Genomic DNA, 20702 nt, shown 5'->3' with positions numbered 1-20702 from the left:
AACACACAGCAGTTCATAAATACTCACATCAATGCAGATTAGTGATAGAACTGAGTGTATTTGTGAGGTTTTTGAGTTGAATCTGCACGATGCGGCCCAGTGTTGAGGTGGTAAGGTTGTGGACGGTGAACATGTGACTTTCCTTCAATCGTGTGTCATTTATCAGGTGTAAGTTACATCTATAAACTTATATACACACATTCATTTATATGCCGTATGAATATAACTTACTCTAGTGTAGCCGAGAGCAGTTCACGCTACTCTGTTGTGCTGCGTTTCCTCGGGCTGATGTATGATTTCATGATTAGTACAGGTAATAAACCATTATGCAGATGTTTAGGCCTTCATAACTCCTCTGTTTAAACAACGTTTATGAGTATTGATCATTGTTTCCAGTGTCAGCCCTGTTAATAGTGTTAGATGTGTGTTTAGCAGTAGCAGTGAGGCTAGGACACGTGCCATGTGCCGTCAGCCTTCCCATTCACACCATATGAGTGTGGATTATTGCCATTGACATAATTAAGTTATTAAAGTTGGGTGTAACGATCGTGCTATCAAGCTCACACTACAGTTGAACACTTAGACTGGATCGACTGTCCTGGAAATATGGTGTCTGGCATGATTTGTCACTGAAAATGAGTTTTTGAGAAGGAATGAATTAACTTAGATTACAAGGTGTGTATATGTGTATATATATATGTGTATATATATATATATATATATATATATATATATATATATATATATATATATATATACAAAAACTGCAACTATAGAAACACTTGTTTAATTATTAAAATGTTTCAATGCAAAAGAAAAGTCCTAAACATAGACATATATTTTCTTGGCATTATGTTAGTCTTTGTGGCATGAGTTTTCCACGTGAACTGTTGAACCTTGTCTCAGAGGTAATGAGGTTTTGATCTCCGCAGAGAATGGACATGAGTACCAGCGAGTGCTTTGGATGCGGCCGCTCCGGACACTGGATCAAGAACTGTCCTAACGCGGGCCGGGGCCGTGGCCGGGGTCGGGGACGAGGAAAGGGTAGGAGGACTGCAGGGCTTTATTTAAACACACCGCATCTGTCCAGGAGCTGACTCATGCTCTCTCTCTGTGTGTGTGTGTGTGTGTAGATCTGTTCTGCTACCGGTGTGGAGAGCAGGGTCACATCGCCAGAGACTGTGAGCAGACCGAGGATGGTAAGATGCTGCGCCTCATCACACTTCCACTCACTAGAACTTGAAGATCTTTTGCAGGGCTCAACACCACGGGGTTTTCTACTGGCCCGGGCGACCCCACCACAAACAAAAGTAATAAATACATAATGAAATAGGCCTGGTATTGTTTTAGTTGTTATTGTTTTAGTTGTTTTGGATCCATGTAATGTTATGTTAAGGTTATGACACCTAAAACTACTAGCCTAACTCATATAAATTTTAAATGTTGTTAAAGACAGTCACTTAATAAAATAAGAGATGATGTACATCCAGCCGGTTGTTATCTCAGAATAAACCCTGACAGGGTGATCAGGTCTTCATCAGCCTGAAGGGGTTTATTCGAGATGACACACACACACATACACATGAAGGGGTTTATTCTGAGATAACACACACATACACATGAAGGGGTTTATTCTGAGATAACACACACATACACATGAAGGGGTTTATTCTGAGATAACACACACACACATATGAAGGGGTTTATTCTGAGATAACACACACACACATGAAGGGGTTTATTTTGAGATAACACACACACACACACACATATATGAAGGGGTTTATTCGAGATGACACACACACATACACATGAAGGGGTTTATTCTGAGATAACACACACACACACATATGAAGGGGTTTATTCGAGATGACACACACACACATACACATGAAGGGGTTTATTCTGAGATAATACACACACACACACACACATGAAGGGGTTTATTCTGAGATAACACACACACGCACACATATGAAGGGGTTTATTCGAGATGACACACACACACATACACATGAAGGGGTTTATTCTGAGATAACACACACACACACACACATATGAAGGGGTTTATTCTGAGATAACACACACACACACACACACATGAAGGGGTTTATTCTGAGATAACACACACACACACATGAAGGGGTTTATTCTGAGATGACACACACACGAAGGGGTTTATTCTGAGATAACACACACACACACAAAGGGGTTTATTCTGAGATAACACACACACACACAAAGGGGTTTATTCTGAGATAACACACACACACGAAGGGGTTTATTCTGAGAGAACACACACACACGAAGGGGTTTATTCTGAGATAACAACCGGCTAGATGGACATTATCCGTTTATTACACGGCTACTTGCCACATAAGTGAATAATTAGACACGAAATATTGATCTGAGTTGAAATATTTTATTCACTCTTTAAACACAAAGCTTCCACAGAGAGAGCCGTTTCAGCGGCAAGATCAAACTAGACGGACTTTTAAGGGATACGGTCTACAGTCATAACACTTATTACACAGCATTTCACCACATTAATAATTATGGAGATCAGAGATATTGATTTCAGATTAAACTGTTTTAAAATCATACATGTTTGTATCTTATAATCCTTTACAAAACCATAGTCACAAAATGGCAGCGGCTGCGTTTGTATAAACGAGAGTGCGAGTCCACGATACTGGATGGCATAATTAAATAACTGTACTCAATATATTGATTCGACTGAGTTCTGATATTTTATTAGCTCAGCGAGCGTATAGCGCTGCCGGCTTCAGTGACCCGGATGAGCCTGTGTTTCTGTTTTCAGCGGTTGTTACCGGGGAATAATATAGCGCTGTATGGCGTGATTGACCAATCAGAATCAAGTATTCCACAGAGCCGTGTAATATGAACAAATAATCCATTTATGAGCAATAGTACAAATAAAAATGAAGTAAACAGTTCTTTTCAGGTTTTTCATGTAGGTCGAAACTAGATGTTCAGGTACAGAACTAGTAATCAACTGTAAAATATCACTATATAGTCTTCACTGTATAAATATAGATTAACCCTCATTAAAGTTATTCAGCCAAGAGCATTGAGCGAATTTGTTTTGTGTCTTTTGTTTGATTGACATAAAAACAGGAGTAGCAGCCTGCTGTCACTTTCCGAGCTGCAGGGGTCTAGTGTAATGTTACGCATCTCATCTCACATGTTCACTGAAGACGTAACCGACCGTGTTTACGATGATACTCAACGAGATGGGCAATTTGACAATTTTGTGTGCATTTCTGCGTGTCACTTTGGATGTGTGTTGCTGGTACTTTGCATCGTTGGTCCTCATGGTTGATTAAATGTTTTTTTGTTGTTTAAACCCAGCATGCTACAACTGCCACAGGAGTGGCCATATTTCCAGAGACTGTAAAGAGCCCAAAAAGGAAAGGGAGCAGTGTTGTTATAACTGCGGTAAAGCCGGTCACGTGGCTCGCGACTGTGACCACGCCAACGAGCAGAAGTGCTACTCCTGCGGGGGCTTCGGACACATCCAGAAACTGTGTGACAAGGTCAAGTGTTACCGGTAAGTCCTCTTCTACAGACCTTGCTGCTTTAAAGGGGGGGTGAAATGCTCATTTTCACTCAATCTCCTGTTAATCTTGAGTACCTATAGAGTAGTATTGCATCCTTCATATCTCCAAAACGTCTTTAGTTTTATTATATTTATAAGTGAAAGATTGGATGTACCGAGTCTTTCCGAAAAAAACCGAGCGGCTGGGGGCGGGCCGTGTGGGCGGTGTGCTATAGCTGTGCTAACTGATCTAACAACAACACAGAGAGACATTTGAAGTAGTTTACTCACCGTGACTGCTCGATCCTTAAGCATTAGACGATCTGCAAATCCGCCGTGCTTTGTTTATAAAACAATCATCGTCGAAATGCAGGGAACAAAGAGTCGTGCACAACCTCCGTTGATGCTTCGAAAAAACAAACTCCATCCACTATTCCCTTAACGCTGGGTTCTTTGGGAATCTGTGCAGGGTTGTCTTGCCCTGCCAACCAAAAACCCACTTCTTTGGTGACATTGACTTCCCTAAAGCCGAGCATAGCGCTTTGAGGTAACGTACTGCTTTCGCTCTCTTCTCTCTCTGGTCTGCGAGTGCGCGCGCGGCCGCGGAGAAGTGCCCTTAGGACCCATATAAGGAAATTCCGCCCTATCTTACGTAAGACAGAGCCATACTCGAAAAAAACTTTCCGAAACTTGTGACAAACCGGAAGGAGTATTTTTGGAACAAAAATACTCCTTCAAACGTACAACTTAACTTTTGAAACTTTGTCCATGTTTAGCATGGGAATCCAACTCTTTAACAGTGTAAAAAACTCAGTATGCATGAAACAGCAATTCACCCCCCCTTTAAAGAAGTAGTTCACCCAAATATAAGAATTATTTACTCGCGTATGGATGCTGTAACCAGAAGGCGTCCCGTCTCAGACACAGTTGTGGCCTCCACACCAATGAGAAAAATAAACTGACACAGGATACGTTTACTCGACAGCAATGCAAAGGGAAAATGGAAGTTTTTTCACGTACAGATGCAACATTGTCAGAACGATCCCTGTTCTCAAGGATCTGCTAAAACGACTCAAATGTGGTTTGTAAAGAATATAGGCTGAGCACTGACACGCATGACGTCACTGTTTCCACAAATTCATGTTTTTCTAGTTTACACAGAGATGATAACGGTATCGTTTTCAAAAACGTTCACTTTGTAACCCGTTTTCAGACCCCCAAAACACTGGTGAATGAACAGCCAAAACGCATAGGTTTCAGTTGAAAACTGTCAAAAACATTGTATGCTTTTATCTCTGTTATATTTAATGTTATAGGTAACCTTTATTTAAGCAGACAAGTCACTTAAGAACAAGGTCTTATTTTCAACAGCAGCCTGTCTCATATTTCACTCTGAACGGTCTGTTTTTAAGCGCATTATATCTACACAATAGCCGCTTTCCGACCGGAGGAACCTTTTCACAGTTCCTAGAACTATTGGCTAAAGTACCCGGATGTCGGCGTGTTCGCACCGCAGGAACTAGGAATGATTTTAGTTCTAGGAACTCCATTTGGAGGAACTAATTTAGGTCCTACTTCAGAGTCGGTCTAAACCAGCACTATAGGAACTACCTGTGACGTTAGTGTACGCTGATGACCGAACGCAGGCGGACCACCAGCGCCTGCCATTTTTAAAATAGCTAGAATGTGTAAACACAGATTATAGCCTATATTTACTCCATAAACTAACTATACAAACATGGAAAACAGTGATAGATGGGTCTCTAAACCTTTATGCTGAAGAGAAAATCCAACGCAACTTTGAGGGGACCAAGCCAAACATGATTGTTTATCTGCCCAGCTAGCAACACTGGACATCAACCACACGGCATAGGCTAATAACCTTTTTTCATATACTGTCTACTTTCTATAACAGTTCTATCTAATAACATATTAAACAGTACTGTTAGACAGATTGCTAACTAATGAACACAGAGAATGCGAGCATTGTTTGCTCTGGCGTTCTCAGCGCCGCCAAAATAAAGGTCCGTCGTGCTTGCGTCACTCCCTTACCCCTCCTACCAGTTCCTATGGCCACTTGGCCAGTGCGAACGCAAACAGCAAAACCGAGTTTGGGGGAGAGTAGTTCTTAGAACTGTTTAGAAGTGGACAGTTCCTAGAACTAAGTTCCTGTAACTACTTGGTTGGAAAGCGGCTATTATGTCCCTTTGACAAGAACTATTATTACAACCACTACTAAACCGCGTTCGCTCTCCGTCACTGTCTCGGCCCCTCAGAGAACACAGTTAAACCGCGTTCGCTCTCCGTCTCTGTCTCGGCCCCTCAGAGAACACAGTTAAACCGCGTTCGCTCTCCGTCACTGTCTCAGCCCCTCAGAGAACACAGTTAAACCGCGTTCGCTCTCCGTCTCTGTCTCGGCCCCTCAGAGAACACAGTTAAACCGCGTTCGCTCTCCGTCACTGTCTCGGCCCCTCAGAGAACACAGTTAAACCGCGTTCGCTCTCCGTCACTGTCTCGGCCCCTCAGAGAACACAGTTAAACCGCGTTCGCTCTCCGTCACTGTCTCGGCCCCTCAGAGAACACAGTTAAACCGCGTTCGCTCTCCGTCACTGTCTCGGCCCCTCAGAGAACACAGTTAAACCGCGTTCGCTCTCCGTCTCTGTCTCGGCCCCTCAGAGAACACAGTTAAACCGCGTTCGCTCTCCGTCACTGTCTCGGCCCCTCAGAGAACACAGTTAAACCGCGTTCGCTCTCCGTCACTGTCTCGGCCCCTCAGAGAACACAGTTAAACCGCGTTCGCTCTCCGTCACTGTCTCGGCCCCTCAGAGAACACAGTTAAACCGCGTTCGCTCTCCGTCACTGTCTCAGCCCCTCAGAGAACACAGTTAAACCGCGTTCGCTCTCCGTCTCTGTCTCGGCCCCTCAGAGAACACAGTTAAACCGCGTTCGCTCTCCGTCACTGTCTCGGCCCCTCAGAGAACACAGTTAAACCGCGTTCGCTCTCCGTCTCTGTCTCGGCCCCTCAGAGAACACAGTTAAACCGCGTTCGCTCTCCGTCTCTGTCTCGGCCCCTCAGAGAACACAGTTAAACCGCGTTCGCTCTCCGTCTCTGTCTCAGCCCCTCAGAGAACACAGTTAAACCGCGTTCGCTCTCTGTCTCTGTCTCGGCCCCTCAGAGAACACAGTTAAACCGCGTTCGCTCTCCGTCTCTGTCTCGGCCCCTCAGAGAACACAGTTAAACCGCGTTCGCTCTCCGTCACTGTCTCGGCCCCTCAGAGAACACAGTTAAACCGCGTTCGCTCTCCGTCTCTGTCTCGGCCCCTCAGAGAACACAGTTAAACCGCGTTCGCTCTCCGTCTCTGTCTCGGCCCCTCAGAGAACACAGTTAAACCGCGTTCGCTCTCTGTCTCTGTCTCGGCCCCTCAGAGAACACAGTTAAACCGCGTTCGCTCTCCGTCTCTGTCTCGGCCCCTCAGAGAACACAGTTAAACCGCGTTCGCTCTCCGTCTCTGTCTCAGCCCCTCAGAGAACACAGTTAAACCGCGTTCGCTCTCCGTCACTGTCTCAGCCCCTCAGAGAACACAGTTAAACCGCGTTCGCTCTCCGTCTCTGTCTCAGCCCCTCAGAGAACACAGTTAAACCGCGTTCGCTCTCCGTCTCTGTCTCGGCCCCTCAGAGAACACAGTTAAACCGCGTTCGCTCTCCGTCTCTGTCTCGGCCCCTCAGAGAACACAGTTAAACCGCGTTCGCTCTCCGTCTCTGTCTCGGCCCCTCAGAGAACACAGTTAAACCGCGTTCGCTCTCCGTCACTGTCTCAGCCCCTCAGAGAACACAGTTAAACCGCGTTCGCTCTCCGTCTCTGTCTCGGCCCCTCAGAGAACACAGTTAAACCGCGTTCGCTCTCCGTCTCTGTCTCACCCCTCAGAGAACACAGTTAAACCGCGTTCGCTCTCCGTCACTGTCTCGGCCCCTCAGAGAACACAGTTAAACCGCGTTCGCTCTCCGTCACTGTCTCGGCCCCTCAGAGAACACAGTTAAACCGCGTTCGCTCTCCGTCTCTGTCTCGGCCCCTCAGAGAACACAGTTAAACCGCGTTCGCTCTCCGTCTCTGTCTCGGCCCCTCAGAGAACACAGTTAAACCGCGTTCGCTCTCCGTCTCTGTCTCGGCCCCTCAGAGAACACAGTTAAACCGCGTTCGCTCTCCGTCTCTGTCTCGGCCCCTCAGAGAACACAGTTAAACCGCGTTCGCTCTCTGTCTCTGTCTCGGCCCCTCAGAGAACACAGTTAAACCGCGTTCGCTCTCCGTCTCTGTCTCAGCCCCTCAGAGAACACAGTTAAACCGCGTTCGCTCTCCGTCTCTGTCTCGGCCCCTCAGAGAACACAGTTAAACCGCGTTCGCTCTCTGTCTCTGTCTCGGCCCCTCAGAGAACACAGTTAAACCGCGTTCGCTCTCCGTCTCTGTCTCGGCCCCTCAGAGAACACAGTTAAACCGCGTTCGCTCTCCGTCTCTGTCTCGGCCCCTCAGAGAACACAGTTAAACCGCGTTCGCTCTCCGTCTCTGTCTCGGCCCCTCAGAGAACACAGTTAAACCGCGTTCGCTCTCCGTCTCTGTCTCGGCCCCTCAGAGAACACAGTTAAACCGCGTTCGCTCTCCGTCTCTGTCTCGGCCCCTCAGAGAACACAGTTAAACCGCGTTCGCTCTCCGTCTCTGTCTCGGCCCCTCAGAGAACACAGTTAAACCGCGTTCGCTCTCCGTCACTGTCTCGGCCCCTCAGAGAACACAGTTAAACCGCGTTCGCTCTCCGTCTCTGTCTCGGCCCCTCAGAGAACACAGTTAAACCGCGTTCGCTCTCCGTCACTGTCTCGGCCCCTCAGAGAACACAGTTAAACCGCGTTCGCTCTCCGTCTCTGTCTCGGCCCCTCAGAGAACACAGTTAAACCGCGTTCGCTCTCCGTCACTGTCTCGGCCCCTCAGAGAACACAGTTAAACCGCGTTCGCTCTCCGTCTCTGTCTCGGCCCCTCAGAGAACACAGTTAAACCGCGTTCGCTCTCTGTCTCTGTCTCGGCCCCTCAGAGAACACAGTTAAACCGCGTTCGCTCTCTGTCTCTGTCTCGGCCCCTCAGAGAACACAGTTAAACCGCGTTCGCTCTCCGTCACTGTCTCAGCCCCTCAGAGAACACAGTTAAACCGCGTTCGCTCTCTGTCTCTGTCTCGGCCCCTCAGAGAACACAGTTAAACCGCGTTCGCTCTCCGTCACTGTCTCGGCCCCTCAGAGAACACAGTTAAACCGCGTTCGCTCTCCGTCTCTGTCTCGGCCCCTCAGAGAACACAGTTAAACCGTGTTCGCTCTCCGTCACTGTCTCGGCCCCTCAGAGAACACAGTTAAACCGCGTTCGCTCTCCGTCTCTGTCTCGGCCCCTCAGAGAACACAGTTAAACCGCGTTCGCTCTCCGTCACTGTCTCGGCCCCTCAGAGAACACAGTTAAACTGCGTTCGCTCTCCGTCACTGTCTCAGCCCCTCAGAGAACACAGTTAAACCGCGTTCGCTCTCCGTCTCTGTCTCGGCCCCTCAGAGAACACAGTTAAACCGCGTTCGCTCTCCGTCTCTGTCTCGGCCCCTCAGAGAACACAGTTAAACCGCGTTCGCTCTCCGTCTCTGTCTCGGCCCCTCAGAGAACACAGTTAAACCGCGTTCGCTCTCCGTCACTGTCTCGGCCCCTCAGAGAACACAGTTAAACCGCGTTCGCTCTCCGTCACTGTCTCGGCCCCTCAGAGAACACAGTTAAACCGCGTTCGCTCTCCGTCTCTGTCTCGGCCCCTCAGAGAACACAGTTAAACCGCGTTCGCTCTCTGTCTCTGTCTCGGCCCCTCAGAGAACACAGTTAAACCGCGTTCGCTCTCCGTCTCTGTCTCGGCCCCTCAGAGAACACAGTTAAACCGCGTTCGCTCTCCGTCTCTGTCTCGGCCCCTCAGAGAACACAGTTAAACCGCGTTCGCTCTCCGTCTCTGTCTCGGCCCCTCAGAGAACACAGTTAAACCGCGTTCGCTCTCCGTCTCTGTCTCGGCCCCTCAGAGAACACAGTTAAACCGCGTTCGCTCTCCGTCTCTGTCTCGGCCCCTCAGAGAACACAGTTAAACCGCGTTCGCTCTCTGTCTCTGTCTCGGCCCCTCAGAGAACACAGTTAAACCGCGTTCGCTCTCCGTCTCTGTCTCGGCCCCTCAGAGAACACAGTTAAACCGCGTTCGCTCTCCGTCACTGTCTCAGCCCCTCAGAGAACACAGTTAAACCGCATTCGCTCTCCGTCTCTGTCTCGGCCCCTCAGAGAACACAGTTAAACCGCGTTCGCTCTCCGTCTCTGTCTCGGCCCCTCAGAGAACACAGTTAAACCGCGTTCGCTCTCCGTCTCTGTCTCGGCCCCTCAGAGAACACAGTTAAACCGCGTTCGCTCTCCGTCACTGTCTCGGCCCCTCAGAGAACACAGTTAAACCGCGTTCGCTCTCCGTCACTGTCTCGGCCCCTCAGAGAACACAGTTAAACCGCGTTCGCTCTCCGTCTCTGTCTCGGCCCCTCAGAGAACACAGTTAAACCGCGTTCGCTCTCCGTCACTGTCTCGGCCCCTCAGAGAACACAGTTAAACCGCGTTCGCTCTCCGTCACTGTCTCAGCCCCTCAGAGAACACAGTTAAACCGCGTTCGCTCTCCGTCTCTGTCTCGGCCCCTCAGAGAACACAGTTAAACCGCGTTCGCTCTCCGTCTCTGTTCGCTCTCCGTCTCTGTCTCAGCCCCTCAGAGAACACAGTTAAACCGCGTTCGCTCTCCGTCACTGTCTCAGCCCCTCAGAGAACACAGTTAAACCGCGTTCGCTCTCCGTCACTGTCTCGGCCCCTCAGAGAACACAGTTAAACCGCGTTCGCTCTCCGTCACTGTCTCAGCCCCTCAGAGAACACAGTTAAACCGCGTTCGCTCTCCGTCTCTGTTCGCTCTCCGTCTCTGTCTCAGCCCCTCAGAGAACACAGTTAAACCGCGTTCGCTCTCCGTCTCTGTCTCGGCCGCTCAGAGAACACAGTTAAACCGCGTTCGCTCTCCGTCTCTGTCTCAGCCCCTCAGAGAACACAGTTAAACCGCGTTCGCTCTCCGTCTCTGTCTCGGCCCCTCAGAGAACACAGTTAAACCGCGTTCGCTCTCCGTCACTGTCTCAGCCCCTCAGAGAACACAGTTAAACCGCGTTCGCTCTCCGTCTCTGTCTCGGCCCCTCAGAGAACACAGTTAAACCGCGTTCGCTCTCCGTCTCTGTCTCGGCCCCTCAGAGAACACAGTTAAACCGCGTTCGCTCTCCGTCTCTGTCTCGGCCCCTCAGAGAACACAGTTAAACCGCGTTCGCTCTCCGTCTCTGTCTCGGCCCCTCAGAGAACACAGTTAAACCGCGTTCGCTCTCCGTCTCTGTCTCGGCCCCTCAGAGAACACAGTTAAACCGCGTTCGCTCTCCGTCTCTGTCTCGGCCCCTCAGAGAACACAGTTAAACCGCGTTCGCTCTCCGTCTCTGTCTCGGCCCCTCAGAGAACACAGTTAAACCGCGTTCGCTCTCCGTCTCTGTCTCAGCCCCTCAGAGAACACAGTTAAACCGCGTTCGTTCGCTCTCCGTCTCTGTCTCAGCCCCTCAGAGAACACAGTTAAACCGCGTTCGTTCGCTCTCCGTCTCTGTCTCGGCCCCTCAGAGAACACAGTTAAACCGCGTTCGCTCTCCGTCTCTGTTCGCTCTCCGTCTCTGTCTCAGCCCCTCAGAGAACACAGTTAAACCGCGTTCGCTCTCCGTCTCTGTCTCAGCCCCTCAGAGAACACAGTTAAACCGCGTTCGCTCTCCGTCACTGTCTCAGCCCCTCAGAGAACACAGTTAAACCGCGTTCGCTCTCCGTCTCTGTCTCGGCCCCTCAGAGAACACAGTTAAACCGCGTTCGCTCTCCGTCTCTGTCTCAGCCCCTCAGAGAACACAGTTAAACCGCGTTCGCTCTCCGTCACTGTCTCGGCCCCTCAGAGAACACAGTTAAACCGCGTTCGCTCTCCGTCTCTGTCTCAGCCCCTCAGAGAACACAGTTAAACCGCGTTCGCTCTCCGTCTCTGTCTCAGCCCCTCAGAGAACACAGTTAAACCGCGTTCGCTCTCCGTCACTGTCTCGGCCCCTCAGAGAACACAGTTAAACCGCGTTCACTCTCCGTCTCTGTCTCAGCCCCTCAGAGAACACAGTTAAACCGCGTTCGCTCTCCGTCACTGTCTCGGCCCCTCAGAGAACACAGTTAAACCGCGTTCGATCTCCGTCACTGTCTCAGCCCCTCAGAGAACACAGTTAAACCGCGTTCGCTCTCCGTCTCTGTCTCAGCCCCTCAGAGAACACAGTTAAACCGCGTTCGCTCTCCGTCACTGTCTCAGCCCCTCAGAGAACACAGTTAAACCGCGTTCGCTCTCCGTCTCTGTCTCAGCCCCTCAGAGAACACAGTTAAACCGCGTTCGCTCTCCGTCTCTGTTCGCTCTCCGTCTCTGTCTCAGCCCCTCAGAGAACACAGTTAAACCGCGTTCGCTCTCCGTCTCTGTCTCGGCCCCTCAGAGAACACAGTTAAACCGCGTTCGCTCTCCGTCACTGTCTCGGCCCCTCAGAGAACACAGTTAAACCGCGTTCGCTCTCCGTCTCTGTCTCAGCCCCTCAGAGAACACAGTTAAACCGCGTTCGCTCTCCGTCTCTGTCTCAGCCCCTCAGAGAACACAGTTAAACCGCGTTCGCTCTCCGTCTCTGTCTCAGCCCCTCAGAGAACACAGTTAAACCGCGTTCGCTCTCCGTCACTGTCTCGGCCCCTCAGAGAACACAGTTAAACCGCGTTCGCTCTCCGTCTCTGTCTCAGCCCCTCAGAGAACACAGTTAAACCGCGTTCGCTCTCCGTCACTGTCTCGGCCCCTCAGAGAACACAGTTAAACCGCGTTCGCTCTCCGTCACTGTCTCGGCCCCTCAGAGAACACAGTTAAACCGCGTTCGCTCTCCGTCACTGTCTCGGCCCCTCAGAGAACACAGTTAAACCGCGTTCGCTCTCCGTCTCTGTCTCGGCCCCTCAGAGAACACAGTTAAACCGCGTTCGCTCTCCGTCTCTGTCTCGGCCCCTCAGAGAACACAGTTAAACCGCGTTCGCTCTCCGTCTCTGTCTCGGCCCCTCAGAGAACACAGTTAAACCGCGTTCGCTCTCCGTCACTGTCTCGGCCCCTCAGAGAACACAGTTAAACCGCGTTCGCTCTCCGTCACTGTCTCGGCCCCTCAGAGAACACAGTTAAACCGCGTTCGCTCTCCGTCACTGTCTCGGCCCCTCAGAGAACACAGTTAAACCGCGTTCGCTCTCCGTCACTGTCTCGGCCCCTCAGAGAACACAGTTAAACCGCGTTCGCTCTCCGTCACTGTCTCGGCCCCTCAGAGAACACAGTTAAACCGCGTTCGCTCTCCGTCTCTGTCTCAGCCCCTCAGAGAACACAGTTAAACCGCGTTCGCTCTCCGTCTCTGTCTCAGCCCCTCAGAGAACACAGTTAAACCGCGTTCGCTCTCCGTCTCTGTCTCAGCCCCTCAGAGAACACAGTTAAACCGCGTTCGCTCTCCGTCACTGTCTCGGCCCCTCAGAGAACACAGTTAAACCGCGTTCGCTCTCCGTCTCTGTCTCGGCCCCTCAGAGAACACAGTTAAACCGCGTTCGCTCTCCGTCTCTGTCTCGGCCCCTCAGAGAACACAGTTAAACCGCGTTCGCTCTCCGTCTCTGTCTCGGCCCCTCAGAGAACACAGTTAAACCGCGTTCGCTCTCCGTCACTGTCTCGGCCCCTCAGAGAACACAGTTAAACCGCGTTCGCTCTCCGTCACTGTCTCGGCCCCTCAGAGAACACAGTTAAACCGCGTTCGCTCTCCGTCACTGTCTCGGCCCCTCAGAGAACACAGTTAAACCGCGTTCGCTCTCCGTCACTGTCTCGGCCCCTCAGAGAACACAGTTAAACCGCGTTCGCTCTCTGTCTCTGTCTCGGCCCCTCAGAGAACACAGTTAAACCGCGTTCGCTCTCTGTCTCTGTCTCAGTCCCTCAGAGAACACAGTTAAACCGTTCGCTCTCCGTCTCTGTCTCGGCCCCTCAGAGAACACAGTTAAACCGCGTTCGCTCTCCGTCTCTGTCTCGGCCCCTCAGAGAACACAGTTAAACCGCGTTCGCTCTCCGTCTCTGTCTCGGCCCCTCAGAGAACACAGTTAAACCGTTCGCTCTCCGTCTCTGTCTCGGCCCCTCAGAGAACACAGTTAAACCGCGTTCGCTCTCCGTCTCTGTCTCGGCCCCTCAGAGAACACAGTTAAACCGCGTTCGCTCTCCGTCTCTGTCTCGGCCCCTCAGAGAACACAGTTAAACCGCGTTCGCTCTCCGTCTCTGTCTCAGCCCCTCAGAGAACACAGTTAAACCGCGTTCGCTCTCCGTCTCTGTCTCGGCCCCTCAGAGAACACAGTTAAACCGCGTTCGCTCTCCGTCTCTGTCTCGGCCCCTCAGAGAACACAGTTAAACCGCGTTCGCTCTCCGTCACTGTCTCAGCCCCTCAGAGAACACAGTTAAACCGCGTTCGCTCTCCGTCACTGTCTCAGCCCCTCAGAGAACACAGTTAAACCGCGTTCGCTCTCCGTCTCTGTCTCGGCCCCTCAGAGAACACAGTTAAACCGCGTTCGCTCTCCGTCACTGTCTCGGCCCCTCAGAGAACACAGTTAAACCGCGTTCGCTCTCCGTCTCTGTCTCAGCCCCTCAGAGAACACAGTTAAACCGCGTTCGCTCTCCGTCTCTGTCTCAGCCCCTCAGAGAACACAGTTAAACCGCGTTCGCTCTCCGTCTCTGTCTCGGCCCCTCAGAGAACACAGTTAAACCGCGTTCGCTCTCCGTCTCTGTCTCGGCCCCTCAGAGAACACAGTTAAACCGCGTTCGCTCTCCGTCACTGTCTCAGCCCCTCAGAGAACACAGTTAAACCGCGTTCGCTCTCCGTCTCTGTCTCAGCCCCTCAGAGAACACAGTTAAACCGCGTTCGTTCGCTCTCCGTCACTGTCTCGGCCCCTCAGAGAACACAGTTAAACCGCGTTCGTTCGCTCTCCGTCTCTGTCTCAGCCCCTCAGAGAACACAGTTAAACCGCGTTCGCTCTCCGTCACTGTCTCGGCCCCTCAGAGAACACAGTTAAACCGCGTTCGCTCTCTGTCTCTGTCTCGGCCCCTCAGAGAACACAGTTAAACCGCGTTCGCTCTCCGTCACTGTCTCAGCCCCTCAGAGAACACAGTTAAACCGCGTTCGCTCTCCGTCTCTGTCTCAGCCCCTCAGAGAACACAGTTAAACCGCGTTCGTTCGCTCTCCGTCACTGTCTCGGCCCCTCAGAGAACACAGTTAAACCGCGTTCGCTCTCCGTCTCTGTCTCAGCCCCTCAGAGAACACAGTTAAACCGCGTTCGCTCTCCGTCTCTGTCTCAGCCCCTCAGAGAACACAGTTAAACCGCGTTCGTTCGCTCTCCGTCTCTGTCTCAGCCCCTCAGAGAACACAGTTAAACCGCGTTCGCTCTCCGTCTCTGTCTCAGCCCCTCAGAGAACACAGTTAAACCGCGTTCGTTCGCTCTCCGTCTCTGTCTCAGCCCCTCAGAGAACACAGTTAAACCGCGTTCGCTCTCCGTCTCTGTCTCGGCCCCTCAGAGAACACAGTTAAACCGCGTTCGCTCTCCGTCTCTGTCTCGGCCCCTCAGAGAACACAGTTAAACCGTGTTCGCTCTCCGTCTCTGTCTCGGCCCCTCAGAGAACACAGTTAAACCGCGTTCGCTCTCCGTCTCTGTCTCGGCCCCTCAGAGAACACAGTTAAACCGCGTTCGCTCTCCGTCTCTGTCTCAGCCCCTCAGAGAACACAGTTAAACCGCGTTCGCTCTCCGTCACTGTCTCGGCCCCTCAGAGAACACAGTTAAACCGCGTTCGCTCTCCGTCTCTGTCTCGGCCCCTCAGAGAACACAGTTAAACCGCGTTCGCTCTCCGTCACTGTCTCGGCCCCTCAGAGAACACAGTTAAACCGCGTTCGCTCTCCGTCTCTGTCTCGGCCCCTCAGAGAACACAGTTAAACCGCGTTCGCTCTCCGTCTCTGTCTCGGCCCCTCAGAGAACACAGTTAAACCGCGTTCGCTCTCCGTCACTGTCTCGGCCCCTCAGAGAACACAGTTAAACCGCGTTCGCTCTCCGTCACTGTCTCGGCCCCTCAGAGAACACAGTTAAACCGCGTTCGCTCTCCGTCTCTGTCTCAGCCCCTCAGAGAACACAGTTAAACCGCGTTCGTTCGCTCTCCGTCTCTGTCTCAGCCCCTCAGAGAACACAGTTAAACCGCGTTCGCTCTCCGTCTCTGTCTCGGCCCCTCAGAGAACACAGTTAAACCGCGTTCGCTCTCCGTCTCTGTCTCGGCCCCTCAGAGAACACAGTTAAACCGTGTTCGCTCTCCGTCTCTGTCTCGGCCCCTCAGAGAACACAGTTAAACCGCGTTCGCTCTCCGTCTCTGTCTCGGCCCCTCAGAGAACACAGTTAAACCGCGTTCGCTCTCCGTCTCTGTCTCAGCCCCTCAGAGAACACAGTTAAACCGCGTTCGCTCTCCGTCTCTGTCTCAGCCCCTCAGAGAACACAGTTAAACCGCGTTCGTTCGCTCTCCGTCTCTGTCTCGGCCCCTCAGAGAACACAGTTAAACCGCGTTCGCTCTCCGTCACTGTCTCGGCCCCTCAGAGAACACAGTTAAACCGCGTTCGCTCTCCGTCTCTGTCTCGGCCCCTCAGAGAACACAGTTAAACCGCGTTCGCTCTCCGTCTCTGTCTCAGCCCCTCAGAGAACACAGTTAAACCGCGTTCGCTCTCCGTCTCTGTCTCGGCCCCTCAGAGAACACAGTTAAACCGCGTTCGCTCTCCGTCTCTGTCTCAGCCCCTCAGAGAACACAGTTAAACCGCGTTCGCTCTCCGTCTCTGTCTCAGCCCCTCAGAGAACACAGTTAAACCGCGTTCGCTCTCCGTCTCTGTCTCAGCCCCTCAGAGAACACAGTTAAACCGCGTTCGCTCTCCGTCTCTGTCTCAGCCCCTCAGAGAACACAGTTAAACCGCGTTCGCTCTCCGTCACTGTCTCGGCCCCTCAGAGAACACAGTTAAACCGCGTTCGCTCTCCGTCTCTGTCTCAGCCCCTCAGAGAACACAGTTAAACCGCGTTCGCTCTCTGTCTCTGTCTCGGCCCCTCAGAGAACACAGTTAAACCGCGTTCGCTCTCCGTCTCTGTCTCAGCCCCTCAGAGAACACAGTTAAACCGCGTTCGCTCTCTGTCTCTGTCTCAGCCCCTCAGAGAACACAGTTAAACCGCGTTCGCTCTCCGTCTCTGTCTCGGCCCCTCAGAGAACACAGTTAAACCGCGTTCGCTCTCCGTCACTGTCTCGGCCCCTCAGAGAACACAGTTAAACCGCGTTCGCTCTCCGTCTCTGTCTCAGCCCCTCAGAGAACACAGTTAAACCGCGTTCGTTCGCTCTCCGTCTCTGTCTCAGCCCCTCAGAGAACACAGTTAACATTGTGATGAACAGGCATTGACAGCACAGAAATAAATATTGGAGAGCAGGGATTGGGTCTAGATGGGTTTAATGGGAGTTAGTAGGCCTAATACAATATGAATACCAATAGGCTACATCAAGAGGAAATATTTTAACTCTGATTGTTGGCTTTCGGATAACCGAGTTGTGCAAAAGCTGTGTCCTTCTCCATGGATCTCATGACATGGAGTTCAGTAGAGCTCTGCACAGAGCAACGGCTGTACGCGATCACAGCGCTGCGAGAGCGTGTGGAGCCCCAGTGCCACTGTCTTTATGAGGGAGTCACCAAACACCACGTGTTCCTCCGCTTCATCTTTGCAGCAGAGTCCGACACTAGTTTATTAATAAACATTTAAAATGTCTCCTTGCTATATTTGACACATTCATAATCATTACTTTTGCCGGTTCTGTGTGGCAAGCTGTACGCGTGTGCTTGAGTGCAGAATAGGATATATATATATTATATACTGCAGAGAATATTAAACCATAATGAGCGTTTACATATTTAATTAAATTAATTTAAATATGCGATTAGTCGACTAATGGCTTAAATGAACAACTACAACTGAACAGCCCTACTTACTTCACATATTTTCTAACCAGCACGCCACAAAGGGCATTCTGGGTAGAGCGAGCGGAGCGTAATCGGCCTCTCTCTGCTCTGAGGCAACATCCCCACTCCGCTCGCAGGCTCTGGTGTGAAGCCATGAGATCTTCTGTCTGAGAGTTGGTTGACCGCTTTTAGATGCGTCACCCTCTGGTTACATGACCGATAATCAAATATTAAAAAATCGTGACTCATCTCGACTGCTATAGAGAGCAGAGCAGGAGTGTGTGTTTGCCAGGACCCTGAAGTGTGTGTGTGTGTTGCAGGTGTGGAGAGATCGGGCACGTGGCGGTGCAGTGCAGCAAGGCCACTGAGGTGAACTGCTACAACTGTGGGAAGACCGGTCACCTGGCCCGAGAGTGCACCATCGAAGCGTCCGCGTAACTCCTCCTCGACGCCCCTCCTTTCCTGATTGATGGTTGTTTCTCTTCTCTAAATCCTCTTCATTGGCCAACACCTGGCAAACAGAGGCCTTTCCAGGCCAGTGAGCAGCTTTGAGTTGTGTTTTCCTTTGTTATAAAGAAGAGGGGTTAAAAAAAAAAATTCATATTGCGTTTAAAATGAGATGTTTATTTAGGTAGGTAGAGGTGTAACGCATGACGCTCGGTTAAAGGAGCCCTTTCCATGCGCTGGTGAGAGGATCCGCGACTGGGACGTCGTGCGCCACGGGACCTCTGGGATCACGCAGATGAAGCTTAGATGAAATGAGAGAGAAGTCAGGTGAAGGCTCAACTCGGCCGTTTTGTTTTATTTTTTGTGGTTATATGGAGAAAAGTGTAAGCTGGCTTAAGAGGACAGACAAAACCATTTTCATCGATCGCAGGAGCTCCATTACGGCAAAGTGTCTCTACTATGGAAATGTTATATTGGTATTTTGGATTAATTTGAATATCAGAAGTCATTTTCTTTTCTCTTTTTTTTTTTTTTGCATTTTTATTTTGTTTGACATTTATCTAAAGTCATGTTTGCAGATTCATCAAACAATGCTTGTTAATGCTGCAAGTTATAGAGTAATTTTAGTCCTTTCTACCTTTAAATTATCTGGAACAATAAAGAGACACGTGGAATTAGCAACAATTTGCAAAAAGAATGTTTTCACAGAAATCAGATATTTTTGTATAATATCACTTGGACTACTGTAAGAATATCAGTGCTTGTACTCAGTTTTTAAGTCGGAGGAAATTGCAACTTAAGTCCTAGAACATAGATGTGTAATTTTAAACTGTCAATAAAGCTGGAGGAGGATGGGGAGTCTGTCTGCATTCATTCATTCATTCATTCATTCATTCATAAAAATATGAAAGCATTCCTTTGAGGAAGGCATTTGCCATCTATTAGGACTTAGATTTCAAAAGCAACTTTATTTTTTTCTTTGTGTAAAAACACTGATTTTTAAGTTTCATCAGACACGATTGGTTCATTTAGTAGATGATATGCACTGAAAAGTTGAGTAGTGGGGTGTAACAATACCCTCATGTCACGATACGATATTGCGATACTTCAAGACATAAAAGGTTAACAAAAAATTTACTTTTGATCAAAATGCTAAATTTGGTATTAGAACTTTTTTGGTATTATACTTTTTGTATTGTCATTGCACAACTGCACACAAATGCTTCTCGGTGGTATATCCACATAGAACGTGCATACAGATGAATATAGACAAGAAAAACAGTAAAAAAGTATAAATAAAATAGTCAATCATAAAATATTTTAAAACATTGTGATTGTATATTGAGTTGCTAATCGCCAAACAGGCACACAAAATGAACAAAAAAAGGGTGTAAATTAATAGGTTTGGACTTGGTGCTGAAACCCAAAGCACAGGACAATAGAGACACCAGAATAACAATATTCATGATTCTGAAGCATCTGGCTTTATCAGGACCCACAGATATTCCCCCAGTGCATTATACATTATATTCAACATTATATACAGTAGTTTAATGAAAACTTTTTTTGTGTGAGAAAAAAAAAGTTTTTCTCACAGAAATTTTATTTTGGGTGAACTATCCACGACATGTTGGATTTTTGTACTGCGATATATTGTTACACCCCTATTCAGTTCACATAAAAGGGGACCTCGTCTGCGTTTTCCCATGCTCATCTTGTTGCTGTTTCAGCATGAAAAAGCTCTGCAAAGTTCAAAAGCACAGAGTCCCTCAGTAGGGTGCTATTCTCTCTTTCTGAACTCTCTTCACACAGATGCTTCCTCACTCCTCCAGCCTGTGCCTGGAAACCCATCGCATTTATCCATCTTGAAGGGTATCTCAGTTCTCTCAGTGCAGGGCGAGGAGTGAGGAGCGGGGAGTGATGGGCGAGGAGAGAGGAACAAGTGAGGAACGAGGGGTGATGGGCGAGGAGATAGGAGTGAGGAGAGAGTCAAGTCAAGTATATTTGTATAGCGCTTTTCACAATACAAATTGTATCAAAGCAGCTTCACAGTATTAAATTAAAATAATACAACAAGGTTTGTTTCTAGTGGAATTTATTGATTGATAAAAATTAATTAATATTCCCAAAATATCCCCAACTGAGCAAGCCAAAGGCAACAGTGGCAAGGAACCGAAAAACTCCATCAAGTGACCTGACGGTGACCTAAAACTCCATCAGGTGACCCAGTGGAGAAAAAAAAACCTTGGGAGAACCCAGGCTCAGTCGGGGGCCAGTTCTCCTCTGGCGTTTATGAACTAGAGACCGGATTTAACTGTAAGATTAAAAATATTATATGAATGCCTGGCTGAAGAGATGCGTCTTTAATCTAGTTTTAAACTGGGAGAGCGAGTCTGAGCAAGGAACAGTATCAGGAAGGCTATTCCAGAGTTTTGGAGCTAAATGTGAAAATGATCTCCCTCCTTTGGTGGATCTGGATATCCTAGGTATGATCAAAAGCCTCAAATTTAGTGATCTTAAAGAGCGCGAT

The 20702-nt window shown here is 49.8% G+C and overlaps 1 protein-coding gene across 2 annotated transcripts in view; it reads left to right on the top strand.

Moving 5' to 3' along the window:
- Positions 1–19030, top strand: part of cnbpa (CCHC-type zinc finger, nucleic acid binding protein a) — a 19363-nt gene extending 333 nt beyond the window's left edge. The window contains exons 1-5 of one of the 2 annotated variants that reach the window (XM_079850277.1): positions 1–168; positions 933–1044; positions 1134–1199; positions 3373–3571; positions 18046–19030. The exon at positions 1–168 is cut by the window's left edge and continues 258 nt beyond it. In XM_079850277.1, the coding sequence (XP_079706403.1) occupies positions 936–1044; positions 1134–1199; positions 3373–3571; positions 18046–18163 (492 nt within the window). In that variant the 5' untranslated portion in view covers positions 1–168; positions 933–935 and the 3' untranslated portion in view covers positions 18164–19030. The remainder of the gene's footprint in view (positions 169–932; positions 1045–1133; positions 1200–3372; positions 3572–18045) is intronic. The other variant, XM_079850276.1, reaches the window with a different exon arrangement.
- Positions 19031–20702: the final 1672 nt, after the last annotated feature.

This window comes from Squalius cephalus (assembly GCF_949319135.1).
Source record: "Squalius cephalus genome assembly, chromosome: 18".
Lineage (NCBI taxonomy): Eukaryota > Metazoa > Chordata > Actinopteri > Cypriniformes > Leuciscidae > Squalius > Squalius cephalus.
This window is presented reverse-complemented; position numbering and strand designations above follow the sequence as displayed.